Source organism: Mercenaria mercenaria, chromosome 4 (assembly GCF_021730395.1).
Source record: "Mercenaria mercenaria strain notata chromosome 4, MADL_Memer_1, whole genome shotgun sequence".
Classification (NCBI taxonomy): Eukaryota; Metazoa; Mollusca; class Bivalvia; order Venerida; family Veneridae; genus Mercenaria; species Mercenaria mercenaria.
This window is the reverse complement of record NC_069364.1, coordinates 79,989,111-80,003,989: the sequence shown is the minus strand read 5'-3', so window position 1 is coordinate 80,003,989 and position 14,879 is coordinate 79,989,111. Positions and strand designations below refer to the sequence as shown.

The window sequence follows — 14,879 nt, the reverse complement described above, 5'->3', positions numbered from 1 at the left end:
AGGTCAAAATAGCTAACTTTGGCCCTTTCAGGGGCCATAACTCTGGGACCCATTAGGGGATCTGGCCGGTTCAACAAAGGAACTGAGATCTTATGGCAACACAAGTTTTGTGCAAGTTTGATTAAATTCAAATCATAAATGAAGCTGCTATTGTGCAGACAAGGGCAAAATAGCTAATTCTGGTCCTTTCAGGGGCCATAACTCTGGAACCCATAATGGAATCTGGCCAGTTCAAGAAAGGAATCAAGATCTTATGGTGATACAAGTTGTGTGCCAGTTTGGTAAAAATCAAATCATAAATAAAGCTGCTATTGTGCATACAAGGTCAAAATAGCTGATTTTGGCCCTTTCAGGGGCCATAACTTTGGAACCCATAATGGGATCTGGCCAGTTCAAGAAAGGAACCGAGATCTTATGGTGATACAAGTTGTGTGCAAGTTTGGTTAAAATAAAATCATAAATGAAACCACTATCGTGCAGACAAGAAATTGTTGACGGACGCACGGACGGACGCACGGACGCACGGACACACGACGGACGAAGGGTGATCACAAAAGCTCACCTTGTCACTATGTGACAGGTGAGCTAAAAATATGGCCTCTAGAGAGGTCACAAGGTTTTTCTATTATTTGACCTACTGACCTAGTTTTTGATGGCACGTGACCCACTTTCGAAACTGACCTAGATATCATCAAGATGAACATTCAGACCAACTTTCATACAGATCCCATGAAAAATGTGGCCTTTAGAGGTCACAAGGTTTTTCTATTATTTGACCTACTGACCTAGTTTTTGATGGCACGTGACCCAGTTTCGAACTTGACCTAGATATCATCAAGATGAACGTTCTGACTAATTTTCATGAAGATCTTATGAAATATATGGCCTCTAGAGAGGTCACAAGGTTCTTCTATTATTTGACCTACTGACCTAGTTTTCGACAGCACGTGACCCAGTTTCGAACTTGACCTAGATATCATCAAGGTGAACATTCTGACCAATTTTCATGAAGATCTTGTGAAATATATGGCCTCTAGAGAGGTCACAAGGTTTTTCTATTTTTATACCTACTGGCCTAGTTTTTGAAGGCACGTGACCGAGTTTCGAACTTGACCTAGATATCATCAAGATGAACATTCTGACCAACTTTCATAAAGATCCCATGAAAAAAGTGACCTCTAGAGTGGTCACAAGCAAAAGTTTACGAACGGACGCACGCACGGACGCACGCACACACGGACGGACGACGGACACCGCGCAATCACAAAAGCTCACCTTGTCACTTTGTGACAGGTGAGCTAAAAATGTTGGATTTTCTTACCATTATTACTAATGTAATTATACATTGATCTTAAAAGCCCAAATGGCAGATATCTGCAAAAACTATACTGAAAAAAATGTCTCTCTTTCAATTTGACCAATTCACTCTATTAAGTTTTCAAAGGGCTTACATCTCCATTCCTGAGTACAGACCAGTACAACCTCTGTCCGAGCCAGTCAAACGCCACGCATGTAGCATCTCGTACAAAGTCCAACTGCTTCTGTTCATCATCCTCTCCAAGATATACAAACAAATCCTTTTCATTTGTTGTCCAAAATAATTTATCCTCATGCCATGCTAGATCTAATAAGAATATACAAGTCTGATTTATAGTCAAATTCAAGTAAACTTTATACATTTTGCATATAAAAACTAAAAGTATGCTTTATTTTATGATTACAAGAATAATCCTAGCTTTAATTATATTTATCACATATAAATCTACTTAGTCATACAGTAATTACACAAATCCTGTTAACAGTTGTTACATTATCAACATATTAGTGTTACTCTTTTGGCCAAAACCAAGAAATTTTATGCAAACGAAATTAAACAATTTCATAGTATCCATGTTTACAATAGCTGTGCTACCTATCCATGTTAAAAATACCAAGGCTATCCACTATTTTAACTATTCCTGTTTGAAGACGTTCAAAGTACTTACACCATCCATGTTTACAGTATATATACTATCCATGTTTACAGTATATACAATATCCATGTTCAAAGTGCTTATGTTAATCATGTTTATAGTATATACACTATCCATGTCTACAGTATATACACTATTCATGTTTACAGTACATACACTATCCATGTTTACAGTACATACACTATCTGTGTCTACAGTATACACACTAACCATGTTTACAGTACATACACTATCCATGTTTACAGTATATACACTATCCATGTTTACAGTACATACACTATCCATGTTTACAGTACATACACTATCTGTGTCTACAGTACATACACTATCCATGTTTACAGTATATACACTATCAGTGTCTACAGTAAATACACTACCCATGTTTACAGTACATACACTATCCGTGTCTACAGTACATACACTATCCATGTTTAAAGTACATACACTATCCATGTCTACAGTATATACAATATCCATGTTTACAGTATATACAATATTCATGTTCAAAGTGCTTATGTTAATCATGTTTATAGTATATACACTATCCATGTTAACAGTATATACACTATCCATGTCTACAGTACATACACTATCCCTGTTTACAGTATATACACTATCCATGTTTACAGTATATACAATATCCGTGTCTACAGTATATACACTATCCATGTTTACAGTATATACACTATCCATGTCTACAGTACATACACTATCCATGTTTAAAGTACATACACTATCCATGTCTACAGTATATACACTATCCATGTTTACAGTATATACACTATCCATGGCTACAGTACATACATTATCCATGTCTACAGTATATAGACTATCCATGTCTACAGTACATACATTATCCGTGTCTACAGTATATACACTATCCATGTTTACAGTACATACACTATCATGTTTACAGTATATATACTATCCATGTCTAGAGTACATACATTATCCATGTCTACAGTATATACACTATCCTTGTTTACAGTATATATACTATCCATGTTTACAGTACATACACTATCCATGTTTACAGTATATACACTATCCATGTTTACAGTACATACAGTATCCATGTTTACAGTACATACACTATCCATGTTTACAATATATACACTATCCAAGTTTACAGTATATACACTATCCGTGTTTACAGTATATACACTATCCGTGTTTACAGTACATACACTATCCGTGTCTACAGTACATACACTATCCGTGTTTACAGTACATACACTATCCATGTTTACAGTATATACACTATCCATGTTTACAGTACATACACTATCCATGTTTACAATATATACACTATCATAGTTTACAGTATATACACTATCCATGTTTACAGTACATACACTATCCATGTTTACAGTATATACACTATCCATGTTTACAGTACATACACTATCCATGTTTACAGTATATACACTATCCAAGTTTACAGTATATGCACTAACCATGATTAATGTTTATAAACTATCCATGTTTACAGTATATGCACTTTCCATGTTCATAAAGGATATAATATCCATTTTTACAGTATATACACTATCCATGCTTACAGTATATGCACTATCCATTTTTACAGTATATGCACTGGTCACGTTTATAAAGTATACACTATCCTTTTTACAGTATATACACTATCCATACTTACAGTATATGCACTATCCATTTTTACAGTATATGCACTGGCCATGTTTAGTGTTCACAGTATATGCAATGGCCATGTTTACAGTATATGCACTTTCCATGTTTATAAAAGTATCCACTATCCATTTTACAGTATATACACTATCCATGCTTACAGTATATGCACTATCCATTTTACAGTATTAAAACAGAATATTACCTGTAACACCTGGGTATATGGGAGACGTTTTAAACAGAACATCTATCAACTCTCCATCGAGTCCAACCTCTTTGATCTCCCAAGTCTTAAAGTGATGTTGATGTTGTACTGCAACTACAAGCTTAGCTGTGTCAAACTCTGAAATAAATAAGACACAGTCTCACAAAATACAAACTCTAATTTCATAACAAGAGCTGTCAGATGGGCATGGTGCTCAACAGTTCAAAAATGCTTACCAAGATTACTGTAAGATATAAATAAATATGAGGGATGTGATTTTTTTTTCAGGGGATGGGGATTGTAAAGAGGTGTGGTTGAGGGAAGTAGGTACTGAGATATGAGGGAATGGAAGGGAATTGTAATGAGGTGTGGTTGAGTGAAGTAGGTACTGAGGTATGAGGGAATGGAAGGGGATTGTAATGTGGTGTGGCTGAGTGAAGTAGGTACTGAGATTTGAGAGAATGGAAGGGGATTGTAATGAAGTGTGGTTGAGGGAAGTAGGTACTGAGATATGAGGGAATGGAAGGGGATTGTAATGTGGTGTGGTTGAGGGAAGTAGGTACTGTGATATGAGGGAATGGAAGGGGATTGTAATGAAGTGTGGTTGAGGGAAGTAGGTACTGAGATAGGAGGGAATGGAAGGGGATTGTAATGAAGTGTGGTTGTGGGAAGTAGGTACTGTGACATGAGGGAATGGAAGGGCATTGTAATGAGGTGTGGTTGAGGGAAGTAGGTACTGAGATATGAGGGAAGAAGGGATTGAATAAGTGGTGTGGATAGGTATGTAATGGTGGAAGATGTGTGTGGTTGAGGGAAGTAGGTACTGAGATATGCAGGAATGGAAGGAGATTGTAATGAGGAGTAGTTGAGGGAAGTAGGTACTGAGATATGCGGGAATGGAAGGGGACTGTAATGAAGTGTGGTTGAGGGAAGTAGGTACTGAGATATAAGGGAATGGACGGGGATTGTAATATGGTGTGGTTGAGGGGAGTAGGTACTAAGATATGAGGGAATGGAAGGTTGTGGTAGAAGTGGGATGGATGAAGGATTCTAAGAATTCATATGAGATAAATGTAAGTGTAAGAGACATGAAAAGAAACTTGGAAGGGTATATATAAGTGTGTTGGTTGAGTGACACTAAACAGCAAATATGTAAAATAGAAGATATGATTAAGTGAGTAAGAAAAAAAAAGAAGAGCGGCTTTCTTTAGGGGGCAAGGATGAGAGGGGGTAAAATGTGGGGAGGAGTAGGGGAAGACAGGGGGTATAAGGGAATCATCAACAGAAAAAGTAATTCAATATAAAGTTTGAGGAATGCATTTTTTTAATGGATATGATGAAGTGGGGTATGGGTTTGAAGTTGGAGTATGAGGGATACCAGTATTAGGAAACATTATGACCTTGACATTTAGGATACCTGATCCTACACCAACAGAGATGTCTGCCCCTTAACAATACCAATTCTTCTGTGAGACTGAATTACAAAAGTGGCAGTAGTTTAGAAGATAGAGTGAAACTGAGAAGTTTGCCATAAAACTTTAACCTGAATGCAATGGTGGTGTCAACCAAGTTAAGTATAATAGCTCTCAATATTCTTTGAAGTCAAGATAATAATCAATTCAGGAAATAGAAATAAGACAATATTCTACAAATGTGTTAAGAGTTTCTGTTCTTAGAGCTAAATTAATCCCTAATGCCTATTATGTGAAAGACTGTGTTTTTGCAGATCTGTCTTAGAAATTATTTTTGTATCAAAATGATCACCACTGCCAAAAGTGTTTAAAAAAAACAAAAATTTATTTGCTTTGTTTGCTTAAGCAATTTAAAAAAATTTTACAACACCCTGTGCCTAATCCATAAAAACACACACTGATGCCAGAACACTGGATCACTGTACAAAATACAATTTTTACACCCCTAAAAGTTTTGATTAAGCGCTTTTATACAATGTAGGAACATTGGACAAACTCCATACACTTCTGAAGTTAGAAAAGTTGAAGCATTTTAGTGTCATTACGTACCAGCTTTCAAAGTTTTGCCATGGAACACTGGTGACCATGGACCAGCACCAGAGCTTGACTTGGCTCGAACCTTGACCTGGTATACAGTGTCTGGTTCCAGATTTGTAACAACAAACTTCATTTTTTGTGAAGTCTCCTGAATCTCGTTACGGGAACCATCGTCCTGTAGAATACTAACATCATACTTCCATTGACTGAATGCTCCTTCACCTATATAATCACAACATTACTGTAAAATCAGATAGTGTGACCTCATTTAATTTTGTGAGCATAAAATTTCATAGTTTTTGAAATCATGGGGACCACAAGTTATGGATTTCAAAATTCAAAGACAAAATAAACAGAACATTGTCTTACTCATCAGGACTTAATTTCATGGATTGATGCAACTAGCAAATCCATGAAAATTAATCCCTCATGAAAATTAGTCCCCATGAAAATTGGTCCCCAATGAAAATTAGCACAACCTCCCCTCCAAGAAATTAGTCCCCATAAAAATTAGTCCATGAAAATAATTTTAGAGCATTCTCAAGAGGCTGGGAGATGAGATTGATCATTGACCAAAAATGAGAAAACCTTAAAAATCTGAGGATACCGCCTATAGCTTTTAACAAAATGATCTAACATGACTGCCTGAGTAAGGCAGGTGTTTTCCCGACCCTCGAGATAGCATGATTAACAAGAGGACCATGATGGTCCTGAATCGCTCACCTCTTCCCACATGACCCAGTTTTGAGTATGACGTCGTTTTTTCTATTATTTGACATAGTGACCTAGTTTTTGAGCTCATGTGACCCAGTTTTGAACTTGACCTAGATATTATCAAGATAAAAATTCTGACCAATTTTCATGATGATCCATTGAAAAATATAGTCTCTAGAGAGGTCACAAGGTTTTTCTATTATTTGACCTATTGACCTAGTTTTCGAAGGTACGTGACCCTGTTTTGAATTTTACCTAGATATCATCAAGGTGAACATTCTCACTAATTTTCATGAAGATCTCATGAAAAATATGGCCTCTAGAGAGGTCACAAGGTTTTTCTATTTTTATACCTACTGGCCTAGTTTTTGACCGCACGTGAATCAGTTTCGAAACTGACCTAGATATCATCAAGGTGAACATTCAGATTAATTTTCATGAAGATCCATTGAAAAATATGGCCTCTAAGAGAGGGCAAAAGATTTTTCTAATTTTAGACATACTGACCTAGTTTTTGACCGCAGTTGATCCAGTTTCAAACTTGACCTAGATATCATCAAGATGAACATTCAGACCAACTTTCATAGAGATCCCATGAAAAGTATGGCCTCTACACAGGTCAAAAGGTTTTTTTATCATTTGACCTACTGACCTAGGTTTTTAAGGCACGTGACCCAGTTTCAGACCTGACCTAGATATCATCAAGGTGAACATTCTGACCAATTTTCATGAAGATCCATTCAAGGGTATGGCCTCTAGATAGGTCACAAGTTTTTTCTATTTCAAGACCTACTGACCTAGTTTTTGATTGCAGTTGACCCAGTTTAAAATCTGACCTATATATCATCAAGATAAACATTCAGACCAACTTTCATTCAGATCCCATGAAAAAATGGCCTCTAGAGAGGTCACAACGTTTTTTCATTATTTGACCTACTGAACTACTTTTTGACGGCACGTGACCCACTTTCAAACTTGACCTAGATATCATCAAGATGAACATTCTGACCAATCTTTATGGAGATCCATTCACAAGTGTGTCCTCTAGAGAGGTCACAAGGTTTTTCTATTTTTAGACCTACTGACCTAGTTTTTGACCGCACATGACCCTGTTTCGAACTTGATCTAGATATCATCAAGATGAACATTCAGACCAACTTTCATACAGATCCCGTGAAAAATATGGCCTTTAGAGAGGTCACAAGGTTTTTCTATTATTTGACCTACTGACCTAGTTTTTGATGGCACGTGACCCCCTTTCAAACTTGACCTAGATATCATCAAGATGAACATTCAGACCAACTTTCATACATATCCCATGAAAAATATGGCCTCTAGAGAGGTCACAAGGTTTTTCTATTATTTGACCTACTGACCTAGTTTTTGATGGCACGTGACCCAGTTTCGAACTTGACCTAGATATCATCAAGGTTAACATTCTGACCAATTTTCATGAAGATCTCATGAAATATATGGCCTCTAGAGAGGTCACAAGGTTTTTCTATTTTTAGACCTACTGACCTAGTTTTTATCGGCACGTGACCCAGTTTCGAACTTGACCTAGATATCATCAAGATGAACATTCAGACCTTCTTTCATACTTATCCCATGAAAAATATGGCCTTTAGAGAGGTCACAAGGTTTTTCTCTTTTTTGAAGGCACGTGACCCAGTTTCGAGCTTAACCTAGATATCATCAAGGTGAACGTTCTGACCAATTTTCATGAAGATCTTGTGAAATATATTGCCTCTAGAGAGGTCACAAGGTTTTTCTATTTTTAGACCTACTGACCTAGTTTTTGAAGGCACGTGACCCAGTTTCGAACTTGACCTAGATATCATCAAGGTGAACATTCTGACCAATTTTCATGAAGATCTTGTGAAATATATGGCCTCTAGAGAGGTCACAAGGTTTTTCTATTTTTAGACCTACTGACCTAGTTTTTGATGGCACGTGACCCAGTTTCCAACATGACCTAGATATCATCAAGGTGAACATTCTGACCAACTTTCATAAAGATCCCATGAAAAATGTGACCTCTAGAGTGGTCACAAGCAAAAGTTTACGGACTGACGCACGGACGGACGGACGGACGGATTACGGACACCGCGCGATCACAAAAGCTCACCTTGTCACTTTGTGACAGGTGAGCTAAAAACTTCACTAGTGCTTGCTTTTCCATCCCAAGCTGACCCTTGGGTTGGGGGAAACTCTATCTTACACAGTCAGTCATATAAAATCATTTTGTCTAAAAACAGAGGTTTGTATAATTCAACAAAACATCATATAGTTTTAATATTTTGAAAATTTTCATTCTTATCACTAATTCTCCTTTCCTTCTTCATATGTTACACAAAATGGACGTAACATGTTGGAACAAAGAAATTTTTAACCACTTTAGAAAGCTAATTTACCTTGAAATACAAGTTTCTCTGGAGCCTCCCACTCAACAATAACCTTGTATGCTGTAAACAGGACCTGTACAGCTCCAGGGGCATTGAGTGGAACTGAAATATAACTCTCTCGTATTATTACTATAAAAATATAATTGAAAACAAGGTGATCGGTAATACAGATGGATGCTTCCCGAAATTACTTCAGCATAAGGGGCTTTTCAGTCACAGAGGTTATGTTAAGGACAAATGTGGTCTGCAAGAGTTGTGGCTCTTTAATACTGCACTCCCTTTCATTGATCTCTATTAATATGTAAAGTATAAAGTCAACAGCTTACATAGTTATTTGAGTTATGCCCCGTACAAGGTTTTCAAAAAAGGGAGATAATTCAAAAATGACCATCTAAAGTTATGACTCCTTGTCACTGCAATCCCTCTCACTGACCTCTATCAATATGTAAAGTATGAAGTCAATACCTTACATAGTATTCAAGTTATGCCCTGGACAATGTTTTCAAATAATGGGAGATAATTCAAAAATGGGCCCACCTAGAGTTATGGTTCCTTGTCACTGCACTTCTCTCAACAAATTCTCGATCATTGTATAAAGTGATAACTTGGCAACTTTAATGCTTTTTGAGTTATCCTCTGGACAAGAAGTGTGACAAACTGACGAAAAAGATGGTGACCTCCCCTCCCCACATACACACTTTAGAGAGCATAAAAGAGATCTGACTTCTTGGAGGTGTATTTCTTTCTAAAGACCAAGATAACCTAAAGTGAAATACTGCTCACTCAAGCATTGAAGGTTCACATATCAACTGACTTAAGCAATTCATATAGGCCCCCTGTCTATGCTATCTATGTTTAGATCACTCAAAACCATAATGGATAACTTCAGCATTTTGCCCATCCCCCTTTGACTGTAAGCAGTTTTTCTGTATACAGGAAAGATCATATCACAAATTAATTACAACAGAAGTCAAAGAATGAGAGTCTGAATAATCTTTATACTCGATGACAATGCTGGAAGCATTCAGGCTTGATGACCGACTGTATAAGGCTAGACAGTTAACTGCTGCATTACATTCAATGGTGACCTAGGTGACAGCAGTACAAAGGTTATCAACAGAATCAATTTCTGCAGCAATATCATTTTGTAATTTACATACAGTTGTACCTGCCTTAGCTGTCACCTGTATTAAGCAGCCACTTGTCTTAAGCAGCCAACCAGCTAAATTCCTAAATTGATTTTCAACTTGCCTTATGCAGTCACCTGCTTAAGCAGTCAGAATGTGTTGCTCCCTTTACTGGTTGTTTAATACAGGTATGACTGTATATTACTTGATCTAGAACCTTTGCACTAAAAAATTATATCAAGATACTGAGGCAACTATACCTTTCTCTATGCATGGGAATGAGACAGGGTACACATTGCAATGAATAAATAAAACTCCCAACAGACCATGGCATTATAAAGAAATCAAGACACCTAGCATGATACTAGTGGTGCATCGTTATACTGATATATCAGTTTAAGCAAGGACTCAGCTGTGTATTGCATATGTAAAGACTTTGTCGATAAAATGACAAAACCATTTTCTAGAACAATTTTTCATGAATCTCTTCCATTTATTTTGTGCCTGAGCCTGTAATTCTTGATTCAAAAATGAAAATAGTGATCAATCTCTTTCAGTAAAACCAGGTTAAGATGCCATAACTGTGTTTTAATTATGCTTTCCAGGGCCCTAATTAATATCAAGTGTCAGTCATCTTTAGCCATGCAGGTGTAACATTATGCATACACAAAGGCTATTAGCTATCTGGGAGCATGAGATCCCTTAGCTTTCATAAATTAGCACTCCACAGAAAGTGACAAAAGGCAGCTTTTTTATGAAAGACTATTATAAACAAGAGGACCATGATGGTCCTGAATCACTCACCTTTTCCACATGACCCAGTTTTGAGTATGACGTCGTTTTTTCTATTATTTGACATAGTGACCTAGTTTTTGAGCTCATGTGACCCAGTTTTGAACTTGACCTAGATATCATCAAGATAAAAATTCTGACCAATTTTCATGAAGATTCATTGAAAAATATGGCCTCTAGAGAGGTCACAAGGTTTATTTATTATTTGACCTACTGACCTAGTTTTTGATGGCACGTGACCCAGTTTCAAACTTGAACTAGATATCATCAAGGTGAACATTCTGACCAATTTTCATGAAGATCCATTTAAGGGTATGGCCTCTAGGGAGGTCACAAGGTTTTTCTATTTTAAGACCTACTGACCTAGTTTTTGATCGCAGTTGACCCAGTTTCAAACTTGACCTAGATATCATCAAGATAAACATTCAGACCAACTTTCATACAGATCCCATGAAAAATATGACCTCTAGAGAGGTCACAAGGTTTTTCCATTATTTGACCTACTGACCTAATTTTTGATGACACGTGACCCACTTTCGAACTTGACCTAGATATCATCAAGATGAACATTCTTATTAATTTTTATGAAGATCCATTCACAAGTATGGCCTCTACAGAAGTCACAAGGTTTTTCTATTTTTAGACCTACTGACCTAGTTTTTGACCGCACGTGACCCAGTTTCAAACTTGACCTAGACATCATCAAGATGAACATTCAAACCAATTTTCATACAGATCCCATGAAAAATATGGCCTTTAGAGAGGTCACAAGGTTTTTCTATTATTTGACCTACTGACCTAGTTTTTGATGGCACGTGACCCAGTTTCGAACTTGACCTAGATATCATCAAGATGAACATTCAGAGCAACTTTCATACAGATCCCATGAAAAATATGGCCTTTAGAGAGGTCACAAGGTTTTTCTATTATTTGACCTACTGACCTAGTTTTTGATGGCACGTGACCCAGTTTCGAACTTGACCTAGATATCATCAAGTTAAACGTTCTGACCAATTTTCATGAAGATCTTTTGAAATATATGGCCTCTAGAGAGGTCACAAGGTTTTCCTATTTTTAGACCTACTGACCTAGTTTTTGATGGCACGTGACCCAGTTTCAAACTTGGCCTAGATATCATCAAGGTGAACATTCTGACCAATTTTCATGAAGATCTTGTGAAAAAATGGCCTCTAGAGAGGTCACAAGGTTTTTCTATTTTTAGGCCTACTGACCTAATTTTTGAAGGCACGTGACCCAGTTTCGAACTTGACCTAGAATTTACCAAGATGAACATTCTGACCAACTTTCATAAAGATCCCATGAAAACTGTGACCTCTAGAGATGTCACAAGGAAAAGTTTACGGACGCATGGACGACGGACGCTGCGCGATCACAAAAGCTCACCTTGTCACTTTGTGACTGGTGAGCTAAAAATCAACAAATTTTTCCAAACAAACAGCATAGACCCAAATTTCATCTGACTAGAGTTCTGATAAAAAACAGATTTTAAATCTTTAATAAATGTTATTCTTTTGACAACAAAATCATTTTAATAGAAGGATATATCAAAATAGATAACATGAATTAAAAGAAGTCAAAGAAGAAATAATTTGGTAATTATTACATTATTAATTTTAGTGATTTTCCAAAAATTTAACAAATCAGTTTATAATGTTTGATTCAAGTATCATGATGCTTACCAGGAACCGGCTGTGAGTTTGGGTAGTAGAGATTAAATCCGGTAAAATGTTTTTCCCATAGTGCCAAAGAATGATGGTAATACGTTCGATTTCCTGCATCAAACTCTTCGCTGAACACTTTACTTCCATTCGTCCAGAAAAACTTCTCATCGTAAAAGACAATACTTTCTGTGTTCAGAAAGTGGGGACGAGCAACAGAACCTTGTCGCATGTCAGTGGCTCCTGAACCATCTAAATACGCCGACATCACAGTATTGTGAGTGTTGTTCGGATAGAAAAGGAGCAGATTTTCATAATCTATGAAAAAAGTTTGTATGGCATTAGGAATGACAACTTGTGGAACTGGTTCTCGGCTCAATGAAAAGTCAACAAGAGGAACCGCATACAGCCCTGCCTTGTTCGATAGTGTGTAGTACAGATATCTGAAAACGTAATAACAGCCATTGATAATATCTTTAAATAAATTTTTTAAGATAACTTGATCTAGCTGGCTAAAATTCAGTTACGATAGTATCAAACTATGTAACTACGGTCACTAATTCTTAGTGTGACTGCTCCTTTCATATCTTCAAGTAATAATAATTTACTCTCTATAAGACATGGACAACTTCCCCACAATAAGCAAAGATGCAGAAAAATGTGTAGTAGATTTGACTGTTAAACTAACATGAACAATATTAAAATTATTGATTTGTATTACCTGGTAACCACCAATTGGTCAATCTGCCTGCTAGATTATCTGCCTACAAGTTACATTTCTACAAGGAAGTTGTCATTCATTAATCTTTGATTCATGTGATAAAGTTTTGTTTCTTGTTGATGTAAGTTAGTACATGTACTGGTGGTAAATTATAGGTTTCAAAAGACAAGGTTTTTCTAAAAAACAGTAACAAGCATTAGCAAATGTTAAAGCCTAAAAACCTATATACTCACCCATTGATTGGATCAACTTTTAACTCATGTGGAGGGTTAGGAACCAGATCTAAAGCTACTGTACACTGGTTCCAGTCTTCTACAATGATTGTGCACTGGTAGATCTATACAGATAAAATATAAGGTAGATTAAGAAAATGAAAAAAAAAAACAGTAAATAATTCAGAAAACTTCTTTACAAAGGAACTTTCTACAATCAAATCTTTCAAACAAAGGTGCACTCTGCGGCATGTAAATAAATATTCTAATATGAAAAGAATGTTTTCATTTAAATGTGGCAATATTAGTTTATACTGATATTTTAGTCCCACTGTGGTTAAAGCTTGAAGCTTATTTGAATCAATCTCCAGTCAACTTCCTGGAGAAACCAGTACAAGTGTCACATAAGAAGTCATGGTCTGCAACCCAAGACCTCCAGGTTGAGTGTCTGACACCTTAACCACTAGACCACTACTTCCAGGCAATATTGCTGTCATGTGATATATTATTTGGTGCCACGTCACGTCAATATAACTTCCTTATTTCAGCTACTTTTTTACATACACAATATAAACAGAATAATTCACTTGGGCTACACCCTTAGAAATTATTCCACAATTGTATAACCAACTTTGTGTTGAAATATATTAGAAATTGTTTCTATTATATATCACTTCTTTAGCATGTTCTCAATGAGAGGAAAAACATCCCTAAGCCTTACCCTGTGTCCATCAACAATGTAAGCTTTATTATGTAACCAATCAACATCTATGGCTGTAGGTTGTCCTAACATTGGATACATGTCTTCCTTCACAGTTTCCCCAGCAATATTGACCAGAGTTACCTGCCCACTGTCATCTGATACCAGCACAAGCTCTCTCTCCACATGCACACCGACACCTTAAATATAACACAACTAAATTAATCATTTAAATGGTTATGATGGGAATAGTAAAACACAATCAGAATGGAAAAAAATGGAAACTCATACAATTCATAATATATTAATGGCTAGAAAATCATGAAATTGTGCCCTGATAGTGTTAATATTTTGTTTAATGATAAAATAGTTGTTTCCCTTCCATGGTTTCTTTAATAAATGTAAATTTTGTCACTGAGGAAGAAACAATAGTACTAAAGATCAAGTATATTTTCTGCTTTATAAATCTTTTAATCTGAGAAAACTAGAGCTATCACTAAAGGGGATGAATGTACACCTCCTCCAACACACACACACACCCCACCACCACCCCCACGCACTGACACAGTACATTGCAATTTGACGCACACAAGATTGCATAGTTATGTGCACTGTATGTATATAGTATAGTAACAAAAAAAGTCCCATAACTCTGCAAAATATTTATCTAAAAGAATGAAACCAGTATACCCCCC

The 14,879-nt window shown here is 36.5% G+C and overlaps 1 protein-coding gene across 3 annotated transcripts in view; it reads right to left on the bottom strand.

Annotated features, from left to right (window-relative positions):
* The window catches only part of LOC123553018 (proto-oncogene tyrosine-protein kinase ROS-like), a 133,462-nt gene that overhangs the window by 37,846 nt on the left and 80,737 nt on the right, over positions 1-14,879 (bottom strand). For all 3 annotated transcript variants that reach the window (XM_053541762.1, XM_053541763.1, XM_053541764.1), the window contains 7 exons: positions 14,206-14,384; positions 13,506-13,609; positions 12,573-12,994; positions 8,963-9,055; positions 5,847-6,056; positions 3,826-3,963; positions 1,452-1,624 (listed from right to left, as the gene is read on the bottom strand). In XM_053541762.1, coding sequence (XP_053397737.1) covers positions 1,452-1,624; positions 3,826-3,963; positions 5,847-6,056; positions 8,963-9,055; positions 12,573-12,994; positions 13,506-13,609; positions 14,206-14,384 — 1,319 coding nt within the window. The remainder of the gene's footprint in view (positions 1-1,451; positions 1,625-3,825; positions 3,964-5,846; positions 6,057-8,962; positions 9,056-12,572; positions 12,995-13,505; positions 13,610-14,205; positions 14,385-14,879) is intronic.